Here is a 15,260-nt window from a genome sequence, read left to right as displayed (position 1 = left end):
CAAATATTCAAAGGTTCAAAATATGGGGTGTTTCACAGAGTTAAAGTTAAGTATGACTTAACAGGGTCATGCTTAATTGCCACTCCACACATGGTTTGTAACGAACAATCTTATTGGTTAATATATATGCAGGAGTCTTGTGTCGTCTTTACAATGTGACCAATTGGATGATGCCTTTTATACCGCACACAGATGGGAATTTAAGTGTGGCTGTAAAGTCATACTACCCCCCCCCCCTTGGTGTTGTGTCTTTATTGCACTCGTGACAATTGTACTTAACCTTTACAACCTCTGGATCCCTCCTTTTTGCACGATTCAGAATTTTCGTCTTTTTTCTTCAGTCTAAATTCCAACCAGCATTATCACCTTTCCCATTATCTGTTTTCCCAAAACTGCTATATTTTCGATATTTGCTTTATAGTGTAGTTATGTTATATGCATGTACTGACAACTTTACCATTACCGGTACCGAATATTGAATTATTTCTAGAAGTTACAGCTAGTATAACACATGCCTATTGTTGACTAAAGTACTTGCCAGTATTTTTTTTTTGAGCACAACTACTCAAGAGATAAGAGCTTATTTTAGCATCCACTTTGCAGACACTTTCTACAACGTTCAGTATCTATTGAAATGCCCTTCAAATCACAATGGACAGATTAGACGTCATTGTCGAAAGGTGGTGGACCAGGACAGCACCACGTCTAAAGATTCGGATCGGACAAAATATTGCAAATATGTTGTTTGTCCAGGGGCCCGTTGCAGAAAGTGTTGCAATCAATCACAACTCTAAAAATCATGCGCAACTTGATTTTCAACCAATCAACAGCGCGCATTTGGGACTTGCGATTGATTTTTTGACTTGCGCTTAAACGCAACTCTTTCTGCAACGGACCCTAGAACAGCATTGCTGTTTTGATTCACTTGGTTATGAAGGGCTTTTGACAAAAGATTCTCTGCTTAATAGACAGCATCTGCGTAGTGATTGCTAAAATGCTCCAATCTATCACCAAGTGTATGATGGTGGTCCCCAAGTCTCTGCACCTAACGATTTGAGTTAAGATTAAACATTAATTTCTTTTTATTTCCCAAAATTTTTCTGTTGTTAATGTTCCTTATATTTATCTCACAAAAATTTGATAGAAATGTATGATTTTCTAGGAAAAACCTTGGGTAGTCATTTTCAGATTGAACAAAAAAATGTATGCCATGTCTGCACACCCATTCACTTTGCATGCGATTCAGGATTTTAATGAAACAGGCTGCATTTTGAGGCCGTCACATGAAATGCCCAAAATTCATTATTTTTCCACCATTTTGAGTCTGATTTTTTAGCATCTTTCTATGTGTTGCACGTGTATAGTCTGTGGTCGTCGCGTATCTTTTACTAGAATCGTGCAGATACGTGTATGCGCAGACAAGGGGAACTGTGCAGACTTTGGGGGAACTTGCCATAATGTTACTCTATATCAGGGTTCTACATGTATATCTATGCAACATGAACACAGTACAAGCTTAATACCTACATGTATACCTATTAAAGGCATGCTAAGTCACATGCTTTAATTATGCACCTAACCAGGGCCCTGTTTCATTTCGGACTTGCAACTGTTGTAAATTTTCCATAATGGCAACTACCATGGTAACAGGGCTCAGCAGCCAATCATAATCAAGGTTACCGTGGTAGTTGCCCTAATGGCAAAGTTACATTTGCAAGTTTTTTATGAAACGGGTCCCCTGAAGTCTTTGTAAACAGCTTTACAGCATTGTCGGTCTTTGATTTGGAATACCAGGGTCCCGTGGTACGTATACAATGGAGTATGGTTGATCCAATCAATCTCAATTTACTATGGAAAGCCAATGTGTTATGTTGCTGCGGGCTCTTGAGGTTTATTGGATCAGACACTCCACAATAGGACCCCTATCTACCTCTAAACACATCATTATCGTAATGGTCAATGGGGGAAAAATGGATATAAATAAGTTATACATGCAGATGAATAAAAGAGAAGTCATTTATTTCTTTATATTATAGTGGTGCAGGGTATTATATGTTTAGTTTAATTTTGTATAATGCATTAAAATTTAGAATTGTGAAATGAAAATAGTTTTTTATCAAAATGTGACGATTTGTCTGGTATTCGATCATGAAATGACGTAATTAATAAATTTCACTGAAGTTTTTGAGAAATATGAATAATTTTGATATTAGAGTAATACACTTGGTCTCGAGTATGGAGTTATCTTATGAAAAGAAATGTTATACACTTGATGCTGGTGGTGATCGATGTCAATAATGATGGTGGTGGCGGTGGTGGTGATTGATAATGAAGATGGTGAAGATTGATAGTGATGATGATGATGGTGGTGGTGATGATGATGAGTGATAATGATGATGATGACAATGATTGATGATGATGAATCATGATAATGAATGATTGATGATGAATTGATAGTGGTGATTATGATGGTGATTGATGATGATGATGGTGGTACTGGTGGTGATGACAAAAGTAGTAGTGAATAGTGATGGCATTATACGAGTTTTCATTAACACTTGTCACAATCTACTCTACAAATTGCCAATGTGATTATTCTTGTTGATCTAATTTTTCAAACATTTATAATTTTCAAATTTTCACAATTCTGTGTTAAAACTTGATTTTGATATTTTCCACACATATGATAAAAGTACATTACCCTTCATTAACCTTGATATCTGAAGGAGCTATACTACTATATCTAGCAAAGTCTGAATAACAACATCAAATGATTTAAATATACAAGAGTGATTCTTATGCAGAGCATTTTGCTTATTTTATTTCAATAACAGAAACGGGTGAAATGAGATGTTCTGCATACTTCCATTGTATATACAATCAATATCACAAACTGCATTAAATTCTACAATAAATGCAATTATTCAATAAATGCAAATATTTTCACCAAGGAAAAAAACCACAACATTCAGGAAGGAACCAGAAATAGAAATGACAATATATTACTGTTATACTTCTTTTTATCATTTACAAAATATCACAATATTCACAAAAATTCATCATCTTTAGATCTACAAGTTATTGATTAATCATAGCTATTCTGCACATACACAGCCGAGGCATGGGCAATCAGAATCCATACAGTATTCCAATTGCAATAAACTTCCAATTCATTAGTACTATAAAAATCTATGCAAATAAAGACTGCCATATCCCCTCATACCTGAAACCATGTCAATTAACAAAAAAATTACCTAAATACGATATTTAATTCATATATGATTTTGACATTCTTCTAAAACAAAAGACACTGCGAAGTAAAACATAATATCATCTTTATACTTCCATTAACTATTCTGGGTCCCATTTCATGAGGAATTGCTATAAGTTTATCTATGGTACTTCTAGCTAATCAAATCAAATGATTTCAGTAGCTTTTAACTGTTATTGCAAATTTGTCGTCAAATATTAAGTTTAATGAAATGGATTTGTGACATCATCAACGAACAGCTAGCCCACTGTTGTGTAATATAAAATGCATAAATTTCAATTTTTCAATGGTTTGTGATGACGACTTTTGTTTCTTTCTACGAACGGGTGTAAAATGAGTTGTGTATTGATATACTGAATGTACAATAAAAAACATTTTCAATTTTCTGAAAAAATGGCATTTCATTGATTTTTTCCCCGTAGGATATGTCAGAAAGCTGCTCGCATATGACGTCACATATCAAATGATTGAAATTCTAATAATTTTTTAACACTTTTATGGATTTTTCTCACACCTTTGGCAATAAATTTTGCTAGTTTTTCTGCTATTTTTACAATAAACATTTTGTCAGGGTGAACTTCCCCTTTTTAAAGTGTAACTCTTTAAAGTCAAACTTTTATTCACAGTTGTGTGCGATATGAAAGGCATTACCGCATTGGTCAAATCATACTTAAAAGATGTGCCTTACTGACTTTTAATCAATAGGATTGTGCGTTACATATCATGTGCACATCAGCATTTAAACATGACTCTTAGGGGGTGTTGCAAGAAAACATTTGCGATCAATCACAAATATTCTGTTGCAATTTTACAAGCAATGGATCAATTTTAAATTTAGCAAATCAGATTATACTCCTTGTTTCATAAGCAGAGTAGCCATCAATCGCAAATTTGTAATTAATTGCTTGGCATTAGCTTGACTTCAGAAGTTCCTTGCAACAACCCATAAGTCACACTTATATCTTTGTGAAACACCCCCCCCCCCATAATCAAGATTAACTAGTGCATTTTCAAACTAAGGGGATGTTGCAAGAATTATATTTGTGATCAATTGCAAATATTCGGTTGCAATTTTACAACTCATAGATCAACGTTAGCTGTAGCAAATCAGATTAAACTTCTCATTTCAAGGAGCAAATTAGCAATCAATCACCGATTTGCAATTAACTGCAAGACACATGATTGATTCAAGGACCAAAAATAGACTTGCAATTGATCGCAAGTTTCTTGCAACACCCCATAAGACTTACATATATTCATACCACAGTGGTTTTATCATTCAATTACAAATAATTTACTCTCTACAATGCCATGTGGTTATATATTTGATCAGAGTTGAATTCTTGTGAATCTACTTTCAAAATACCAGAGGATCTTTTATAAATCTGTTAGCAATGTTACAAATGAAATAACGAATAACTCCAAAATGACAAGCCAAACTCCCAGTACACTTTTAATTAAACGAGCCGAATTTAAAATATCATCAAAGTAGATCCACACTACCACTTTAATTTATATTTTCAGTTCCTAACTTGTCATGACCTAAATAATAGTAATAGTCCTTTTTCATTTTGGGATAATAAGAAGTAAACTCACTTTGTTAAAATATCTGAGTTTTTCTTTCATACTTTCATTGTTTATGAAATCATTTGTAACTTTACGAAGAGGTCATGAACAAGTCCCTCTAATTTAGTGGCGTACATAGGGGGGGGGGCAAGACAAATTTTTCACACAACAAAAAAAAAGATGAGTAAAGAGAGGAGGTTGAAATAAATATTTTTTTAAGGAATATTAATTATGTCAAAATATATCGTAAAAACTTGATTTTTGTCATAAAAATGTCAAAATATTTGTTTGCTTGCTTCACTCATTTGCAACTTTTTATAAATTTGGTCAGATACGCCAATTCTGGGCCTCTCAAAATTTTAGGATCATTGCACCACTGCTCTAATTCAATCATTAATAATCAATTTGATGTGCTTCAAGCCTGCATAACCGAACACACACAGTTCATATGTATACTACATAGAAATTCATAGATCTGATATTCTCTTCACGGCTGGGTTTTCATGAAATAGAATTTTAAATGAAAAAGAAATTCATAAGTTGAGAGCTTTATAATGAAATAAGCATTTGAATCATATGGAAAGTGAAAGATTTAATTTGCAAAAGCTCCATCATTAAATTGACATTATATACTTTCATATTACCAAAAGTCATACTTGCCATTACATTTGATTTGATGAAAATGTGTCATATGGGGCTTTATAAATCAATGTTACTGATTTTACATTTAAAAAAAAAAATAAATAATCAAAGTACATACATTTAAAAAACATTTATTACTAGTATGACATGGTGTAGACAAAATAAATGAAAACATTTGTTTCATTTTCCACATATTTCAAATTCCACACTATTTCCACAAATGATTACCATTCACACATTGTTGTTTTCCTTGTATAAAAATAAGAGGAAATAAAAAGAAAATACTGTGCCTGACATCCTGTTTCTAAAAAAGACAATTATGGAGGGACTTAAGTCAAGATGATATAATATAAAAGGATTGAATATAAACACCTGCAGCAAAATAAAATGACCCATTATTCTGAAGTCCAATTTGAGTTTAGACCATGGTCCAACTCTGTGCTACGCTTTATATGAAAAGCCATAAATATCAAAATTTTGTCCAAATTGTATGTTTCTCATGTTTTGTGTGCACTTCCTCATGCTTTAGTGGTGAAGGAAACTATTTTGGTCATCATTTGAAGAGATTTACGAATGATTCGAGTGTTAAAATGAGATGATAAATTGAACCAACACCAGCATACAGGAACTTTCACAATGATATATTCAGCATAAATGTACAGTATTTGTAACATCTGTTTTGTTTTCAAATGCACTAATGGCAATATACAGAAGTAAGATTTCTTATTTTCTGATGCTGATTTTGAACTCGCGAATGTAATGACTTAATTAGAAGTACAGTCCGACCTCTCTTATCCGGCCTCCCCTTATCTGGATGCAAACTTGCTGAGATTTTTTTTTTTCAATCTAGTACATGGGGGAAATGCGATTTCAATCTTAACTCAAAATTCCTATGCTGACTCACTTTGATTACATTATTTTACATACATTTTCCAATATAGTCTACCTACAACAAAATTATTTTCAATGAAAATATCAATACCCAAATCACCGAAAAAAATTAATCAGACAGGCTGATTTTCCAGTAAATCAGGGCACATCGCAACCATTTCATCACGTTCTCTCTTTTTCCGGGAAAAAACAACACGTCTCACTAGCGAGCGCTAGGCCTCCATTACGGACATCCGTACAGCGCTATCTATCATGTTTGAGCCTACAATCATAACAATGGCTGACTTTGCAAAGCTGCAATGCTCGCCGCGATGATCCAATTTTAAAACTTCTTTCGAGGTATGCTCGATGTATACCTCAATCATTTCTGCAGGTAAATCCAAGAGTTTTGGTAAAAAGATTTCATTTCTGCAAAAAAAATTACTTTGCACTAAGACTGCAGTGAATACGGTCTGTGTAGACTCTACGCCCATTGTACTACAATAGATTACATGTAGCTACCATAGAGGAGGCAACTGCATGTATTTAATATTATTGGGTCTCCCAGATTCGGATAAATCCCTTATCCGGATTGGTGCTGGTCCCAAGGTGTCCGGATAAGACAGGTCGCCTGTACGGTGGCAGTCAGCAATCTTTGAGCGTAATTACACTTGAATCTACACTCGGGCCCAGAACAATAGCAGAACAATGGATTCACCGGACCATTTCCTTTGTTCTGGCTCGAGTCTAAATCGAGTGTAATCTATGCTCAAAGATTGCTGACTGGGTCTATAGTTAATTCTCTGTCATAATATCAGCTTATACCTTTTTTAAATCATCATGTATTGTAAATAGAATTCATCTGACATTGATTCTCTGCAATAATTACAGCTTATACCTAGGGACAAACTGAACCTGATTTTTAAAAAAAATCATGTATCCATGTAGTAAATGGAATGCATCTGAAATCGATTCTCTGTGAGAATTACAGCTCATAATTTGGACAAACTAAAAAAAAAATACTTTCTTTCAAAAATTATCATACTATGTAAGTTAAATAAAATGCATGTGATATTTGGATAATGATAATTCAAACTGACAATTCGGATTGGGAACAATGATTCATCTTGGGGAGGGGGGGAGAAGTCACATTTTTAAATGGACACATATCAAGCAAAGATTAAACATCCAGACAGAATACATGGACATGTATCTAATTTATAATACCAAGGCATGTTGCTACCATCCAACCCTGATTTTCCTGCAAACTCAGAGCTAAGGCTCATTCTATGTGTGAAAAGACGAAAACCCAGTTTACACAATGCACAAATTGCTAGACGTACATGTAATGGCCTGTATTTTGAACCCCAGCTTAACTCAATCATGGTTTAAGTCAGGGTTACAATTATGGGAAGCTAATAAGTGTGTGTCCAGGGGTCGTTTCATAAGCTGTTTGTATCAAGTTGAGAGTGACTTTAAGAATGACTGGTGAACCTTCCTTACGCGCTAAACCATTGTTAATGAACATTTTGGTGCATACCACTTACCACAATAAAGGATCACCAGTCGCTCTTGCTTATTCCATTTACTGGGATTCTTCCCATGGTTTGATTATGAAGAAATCAATTGTAATTATTTTTAAAAATTGGTTTCATGATTATATTGCAAAAATTGATGATAAATTGATCACCTAGTAATAAACATGCATGTCCCATTTGGCTACCTATAGTCCAGCCACAACTTTAGATCATGGTTTTAGCCCGTTGCCTCCGAAATTCTTTGAATCCCATAGGTTTAAACAGGGACCACCCAGTTCCCGTAAGCAATGGGTGAAGTTAATCTGGAGTCCAGAATACAGGCTTATATATATAAATACCTATTATATTACCTTATTAGACAGGAAACACATAGATTAGAAGGACCTATACAGTCATTATGACAGAATGCTCCACAACCTTTACACATAACCATAGCTTTCAAACGACAGGTGCATTTGCCTGCCAGAGTAGTAGCGGTGCCTTCTGGACTATCCTTGCCACCAGAGGGCAGCAGACCACTCTTACTCGTAATCGGACTGGACATGACTACAGAACTCTGACAGGAACAGACGGTGTTCTGAATGGATGAGTTGTTGTTGGAAAGCGGGACCACCTTGGCCACCGTGGGTTGACTGTGCGTCGACCCAGCATCCTTGCCGGGAAGCTGAACGGTGGACGTGTGTATGGCGCCATTCGCTATGCTCACCTTTCCATGCACTAGATTGACAGTCCTGTTTTCAGAGCTTGCAGATGATATTTGCGTCACCTTGCCAGCGCTTGGAGCAGAGCTCTGGTTCCCTTGAGATGCGTTCGATGAACCACTTGTGACCGTACTGGGCGGGGTGACACTGGCTACAGCTTTGCTGGATGGTAGCGTTATATACGCCACTGTCTTTGAATTATTGCTTACTTTGCTTGAAACAAGTGTTGCTACAGAGTTTGTGGTCTTTAGACTGGATTTTTGACTATTTCCTTGGACTACTCTAGAGGCATTGCTAGGTAGTATACTCATACTGGATTGAGAGACTAAGACAACACTCAAACCTGGCTGAGTCTTTATGATGATGGGTTTGACTGTCTGTATCACAGGTTGGCCAGGGGTGGAGTTTGAAACTGTGACCGTCAAGACTTTATTTGGAGAACCACTCTTAGAATCACCGTGTAGTCCTTCTAAATGCATCCTAGCACCACCTCCAGTAACGGAAGTAGCATTGCTAGGCACAATGGATTTGAGATTCATCCAGTTGTGCGATGTGGCACGTGGTCTACCCAAGATGGCTGGCGAGTGTACTGAGGGTCTTGCAGCACCTTGCGCATTCCCAGGCACCAACCTAGCATGTACCTTGGCAGAAGTTTGTGCTTTAATCTGCGCAAGTGTCCGCGTTTGTCCTTGATGAGCCCTGGCGGCCATCTGAGCTTTGATCTGTGCCAGGGTTCTCGTTTGAGACTGGACCGGTTTGAGTTGTGCTTGGCTCTTGATCTGAGCCAGAGTCCTAGTCTTAGAAACACCGCTTGATGAAGCATCAGAGTCGACTCTTTGTCTCTTCTCGGGTGACTCTTCTGAATCTGATGGACGTTTGACAGACAAGTCAGGTGGTATCAGCTGAGCAGATCTCTTGACTTCACCCACCTTGGTTCCTCCTGCTGCAGCCTGATGCCTCTGACTTGCAGCAGCCATTGTTGAAAGCAAAGTGCTGCATGAATACTGAGCAGGGCTTGCAGTCCCAATACTCGTCAATATAGATGATTTGGCTTTCTGTGAAGATGAACTGCTGCTGCTTATTTCACTACTGCTGCTACTGCTTGAACTCCTCTCCTTACTTATAGTCTTTGACGATTTCTTCAGGATGGACACCCCTCCTGCAACACCATCTTTGGGTACAGAGATCTTGAGGATGATCTTCGCCGGTGGTTCTTGCACTCTGTGATTAACAACATGCTTCTGAGGCTTGGTTGGTGAAGCTTTAGTCGAACTTGACACAGACGTTGACGACGATGACGAGACTGAAGTGGAGGAGGATGACGCTTTATGTATCTTTGGAGGTGTCTTCGTAGCCTTTGAAGAACTTGAATACTTGGACTGAAGTTCAGGTACAGATGACTGACCCCACACTGGTTCAAAGTGCTTTGTCTAAAACAATCAATAAAACAAATAAAATATGATCAGTCGATCAGATTGAATTGACTTGGTCTACTAGCAGATCGTCTAATTCTCAGATCATCTATAAACATCATCATGGCTAAACCCACTGGCCTGTATTCAGAATTCGGGTTTAATTCAAACACTTGTCTAAAGTTGTGGTTTAACTATGGATAGCCAATGGTGACATAAATTTCTAACAGTAGAGGTTCAATGCATCAGCTCATTTGACTCTCAATCATTCTAAACTGTCTGGGAAGGATAAATAAAAAGGTGTCTTCACCACTAAGAATTGGGAAAGAGCACCATAAACGTATTAAAAAAATATAATGTTAACAAATCATATTTTTGGCTTCCCATAATTTTAGCATGTACATGTAGTTAGACAATGGTTTAATTAAGTTAAACCCAAGTTCAGAATACGGGCCATAGTCTACTATTCATTGGTCCAATTGCCACTTGGCCATCCATCACTTGGACCAACTTTCATTTAGTCTAATTTCCTCTGTTTCATTAACTTTTTCACAATTTATCCAATGAAAATTTGGTTCTTTATCCATCAGATCGCATGGACTAAATTGTGTCAGACCCGGTGGATATTTGGAAAAATGGGAATAGCCGCAAAAAAAAATAAGACAAAAAGAGTAAACGAGCTAAATGCTAACTAGACCAACTGGTTGCTAGAAACTACAATTAGACCATTTGGGATGAGAAAAAGGCAGACAGTAAATTTTTATCATCAAATTGCGCAGCTTCATTTTGTACCAAACAAATAATGTATAATATAATGAACACTATACACTGTATACATGTACCAGGCAAGAGATCTTGCTAATGCATAGCCTATGATCGAAGAAGAAAAATCACTAAAATCCTTCAATTGGCAACATTGAAATAGTGATATAAACTTGCTGTTTCCCATGCAATAAAGCAAATTATCAGAGATCATCTCTAAAAAGCTATATTTATCACATGGCATTTTAACAGAAAATAAGAGCAACAACACAAAAATACTAATGTTGCCGAATTGAGGAATAAAGATGATCATATTAGGCTTTGAATAAGTCATGATCAAACAGTCTTTGATACTGACCTTCCAAGGATCTAACTTGGCCCTCTCCTTGTCCAGCTCAGCCTTCAGCTTGGCTTGTGATTCGGGTGTGAATTCTCCGCTGGCAAGACGTTCACGCCACTTTGTACACGCCCTCGCAAAGAATTCATTATCCAGGGCCGTACCTCCCAATCTATCAAAAACAAAATAGATTAATTGCATTTGTATTCAGCATTTGATGATCTTACTGAAAAAAATAGGATTGATGACTGCGTATCATACACAGTATATTCCTTCCTTCATCCGATCTTGCCCCCCCCCCCCACCAAGACAAGACCGAATTCATGATTGCTGAATCTTCTAAGCATCACCAGAAGCTAAAAGATGTTCAGCTTAAAATTGATGAACATACTATCATTAAATGTTCACCGTCTGTTCGCATTCTGGGTGTTACTTTCGATAAATGTGTGAATATGTCGGAACATGTGTCTAATGTGTCTAAATCAGTTAATTTCCATTTACGTAATATTAGTAGAATTAGAAAGTTTGTTATTAAAGATTCCTGTCATGCAGCTATAAGATCACTAGTCCTATCACGTTTAGATTATTGTAACTCACTTGGCTCTCTTCAACTCCTTCAAAATAAAGCAGCAAAGCTTATACACTGTAAATCAAAGTATGACCATGTCTCTCCTCTTATAAATGATCTCCATTGGCTCCATGTTAATGATCGTATCAAACATAAGACCTTAACTCGCTGTGTTGATATACAGTTACATTCGGAAATTCATAGTTTCAACTTGATTTGAGCGATTTGTGATTCCAGATTTCATCCATTTCAATGAACATTCTTCATGGCATTCAGTTACGTGCAATGGACTAATGTCTTATAGCATGTAAAATTTCACCTTATTGTGGACATTTTCTGAAGTACGAGTGGATTGCTTGCCTTCTTGATCTATGGACAATCGGGATCGAAGAAGATTGCAGCATGATGGAAAGTGATTAAACATGATTTCTAGGTACATTTTATGGTAACATTTTTGTTTGATGCGAGTACAGTCCCATGTACCCACTTTTGAGTCTGTGTCTGTGAGCGGGTGATTCAACACAACTTTGTGAGCTGAGTCGTGAAATAATGGCTGATAATGCTAATGACACTGGCGATGAAATGACCAGCCATGTTAACGATGAGGAGGGAGATACATTTAGTCGAGTTGTAGCATCTGAAAGTGAATTGGACTAGGAACCAGTAGTAATCTGCGAAGTTCTCTGTTTTATTCAAAACCATAAAAAGAGAACCACCAAGGACAAGATAGTAGAATGTGTGGCGAGGTGTTTTTCCCCAGAAGAGGTAATGCGGGGAGGGATGTTCTTATGAATGACAAAAGAATTTCCAAATTGAAAATGAGGAGACACACTAATACATGAATGAGACATGAACAAACTGCCGAAGATATAGTTAAAGCAATGATGGAACTTGATCAGCTTGGTGTGGAAACTAATTTTGTCGCCAAGAATATAATTGGTCTACCGCAGTGTGATCCTAAAGACTTTGATCCCATTGTTGCGTTACAACGTGTAATTGCGCTAGAAAAAAGGGTAGTAGCCCTGGAGACTACGACTGATGAGACAAAAGCCGAGTCGTTAGTGACTGATGATGTAATAAGCAAGCAGGGTTCCATGGTAAACTCGCATGAATCATGGATTCAGCGTCAAGGAAATGTGAAGCAATCGTATGCTGCGGCTGCATGTACGCCGAGCTCCTCCTCCCAAGAGATATTTTTTTGTCTCTAGGGTACTGAAGTCAACTAGTAATGAGCAACTGAATTCATACTTGAATGGTCTAGGTATTAAATAACTGTCAGTGTTGTAATGACGCTAAGTTACCTTTTATGAACCAAATTTTTAGACAGTGTGATTTTTTATTATTGCAAGAACATGGTCTGTATAAATCACAATATGAATGGTTTGATAAACTTAACAGCATCAATGGCGTGGGTAAACATTGTGTCAGTTCAATGGATGAACGTATTTTATGAACAGGAAGACCGCATGGCGGTAGTGCAATTTTGTGGAAACATGATTTGAACCTAAAAGTTCTTCCTTTGTTAGTGGATTCTGAAAGATTGTGCACTGTTCTTGTAACTCTGGGTGACGGCAGAAAGTTATTACTTTGCTGCCTGTATATGCCATGTGATGATAGGCGCTCTGACATTATTAAGTGAATTTGAAAAAGTTTTAAATGATATTGAAGTTTTGATGCTTAGTACAAATGCTGATGTTATATGTTTAGGCGGAGATTTTAATTTTATAATGTATAAATGTATATGATTATATTGTTGTATGTGCTTTTTAAAGAAGCGAATAAAGAATTATTATATTTATATAAATGTGTTAACAATCAAGCCCCAATCTATTTAGCTGACCTACTCTTTGCACACACATCCACATACAACACACGCTCGGCCACTAGTAATACTCTTGTTGTACCTCGTACTGATAAACAAATAGGTGATAGAGCCTTCTCTACCATTGCCCCTAAAACATGGAACTCCTTGCCGCCTTCACTAAAGACTTCCCCAACACTTTCCTCATTCAAGAAATCTCTTAAAACCTACCTATTCTAATTTTTTCTGTACGGTTTCCATATAATGTTCATAATTTTGTAGTTATCATTTTTATGTTTCATACTCCCTATTTGTGTTCTGTTCTTCTTTCGTTCTTTAATGCGCTTTGTATCTGATGAAAAGGCAGTACATAAATGAAGCGTATTATTATTATCCTATCTCTCTCGTCCCTATCCTATCTTGCCCCTCCACATGCCATCTTCAGAGATGCCAACTTTTGGAAATCAGAATTAGGGAGGATTTGCAACTGCCACCAAATTATGTGCGCATAGCGCACATCTCGAGCGCGGAGCGCTCGAGCGCGGAGCGCTCGACCCTTGTGGCCGGGGTCCAGGGCCCGCCTTAGGGCCCTGGAAGCTCTGGGTTTCTAGATGCTCTCTGGTGCAATCTGACCCTTATTTTGGGGCATTTCACATGTTTTCAAATAAAAATTGTTCCCACTTTTTTAACATAAAAAATATCAAATATGCATTCTTACATGTAAAAAAAATGAGGGGACAAAAGAAGTACCTGTTCAACAATAATAATTAATAAGGAGGAATTATCACTATCGGCTATCCTATAGGCAGGTTATGTTCCACTATAAATCCAGTAAAGAAAAGCTCAGCGCTGGTCCCTTGCTTGGTGAAATAAAGTCAACAGGGTACTAGTGGAGCTCGAAGATCTTGTCTTCGTAATGTCCGTAGGCCTATGCCGTTTGCTCCGGCTCCCGAACGGTGCTTCCGAATATCATCACGACCTCCGTACTCAACTGAAATGTCCACGCTGCAAGTTGCGCAAAATGCATGGTAAATTCCTCTTTCCGACTTCCGAATACACAGGTACTGGAGACTGTATTCAGTCTTATACTTCTGAGACCATTTCTTGGTCTTCTTTTGTTGATTTTCCGCCATTTCGTGTCAATATCAACCCATCAATACGCCAAAATCACACACCGATATTCCACCGCACGACTCGACAAATCCAGTGGCCGCGAGCGCACACGCCTCGCGAAGCTAGCCGGGCCTACCGGCCTGGTGCACAGTGGATTCCCGTTGGGCATATCACATGCACCAGCTTTTCGCTGCTCCTTATTTGTCTACCTTTAACACACAGAATTTAGTAGCAGCGAACGTAATGGAGTTACTACATGTTAAAGTTAGCAGACGATACATGTCCTTCCAATCCAATTTGATCAATTAAAAAAAATCGTAATTTCGGGAGGATAAGGATGGTAATCGTAAGGGCGGGAGTTGGGATGAATTTTCGGGAGCCTCCCGATGAAATCGGGAGGGTTGGCATCTCTGCATCTTGCCCCCCCCCCTTTGCTGCCCCTCCCTCATCCGTTTTTGCCCAAATCAAATCTCTCTGATCCCTATCCTATCTTGCCCCTCCAAATGCCATTTTGCCCCCCTCTTGCTGCCCCTCCCTCATCCGATCTCACCTCTCCCATCCGTCCTTGCCCCCCTCCCATTTGATCTTGCCCCCCTCATCATTCCTTGCCCCCCCCCATCATTCCTTGCCCCTTCCTCACCATCCTATCTTGCCCCTTCCTCACCATCCTATCTTGCCC

The 15,260-nt window shown here is 37.7% G+C and overlaps 1 protein-coding gene across 5 annotated transcripts in view; it reads right to left on the bottom strand.

Moving 5' to 3' along the window:
- Positions 1-6,161: 6,161 nt before the first annotated feature.
- The window catches only part of LOC121430526 (putative Polycomb group protein ASXL2), a 33,417-nt gene continuing 24,318 nt past the window's right edge, over positions 6,162-15,260 (bottom strand). For all 5 annotated transcript variants that reach the window (XM_041627814.1, XM_041627815.1, XM_041627818.1 and 2 more), the window contains 2 exons: positions 11,121-11,271; positions 6,162-10,018 (listed from right to left, as the gene is read on the bottom strand). In XM_041627814.1, the coding sequence (XP_041483748.1) occupies positions 8,234-10,018; positions 11,121-11,271 (1,936 nt within the window). In that variant the 3' untranslated portion in view covers positions 6,162-8,233. The remainder of the gene's footprint in view (positions 10,019-11,120; positions 11,272-15,260) is intronic.

Source organism: Lytechinus variegatus, chromosome 17, assembly GCF_018143015.1.
Source record: "Lytechinus variegatus isolate NC3 chromosome 17, Lvar_3.0, whole genome shotgun sequence".
NCBI lineage: Eukaryota > Metazoa > Echinodermata > Echinoidea > Temnopleuroida > Toxopneustidae > Lytechinus > Lytechinus variegatus.
This window is presented reverse-complemented; position numbering and strand designations above follow the sequence as displayed.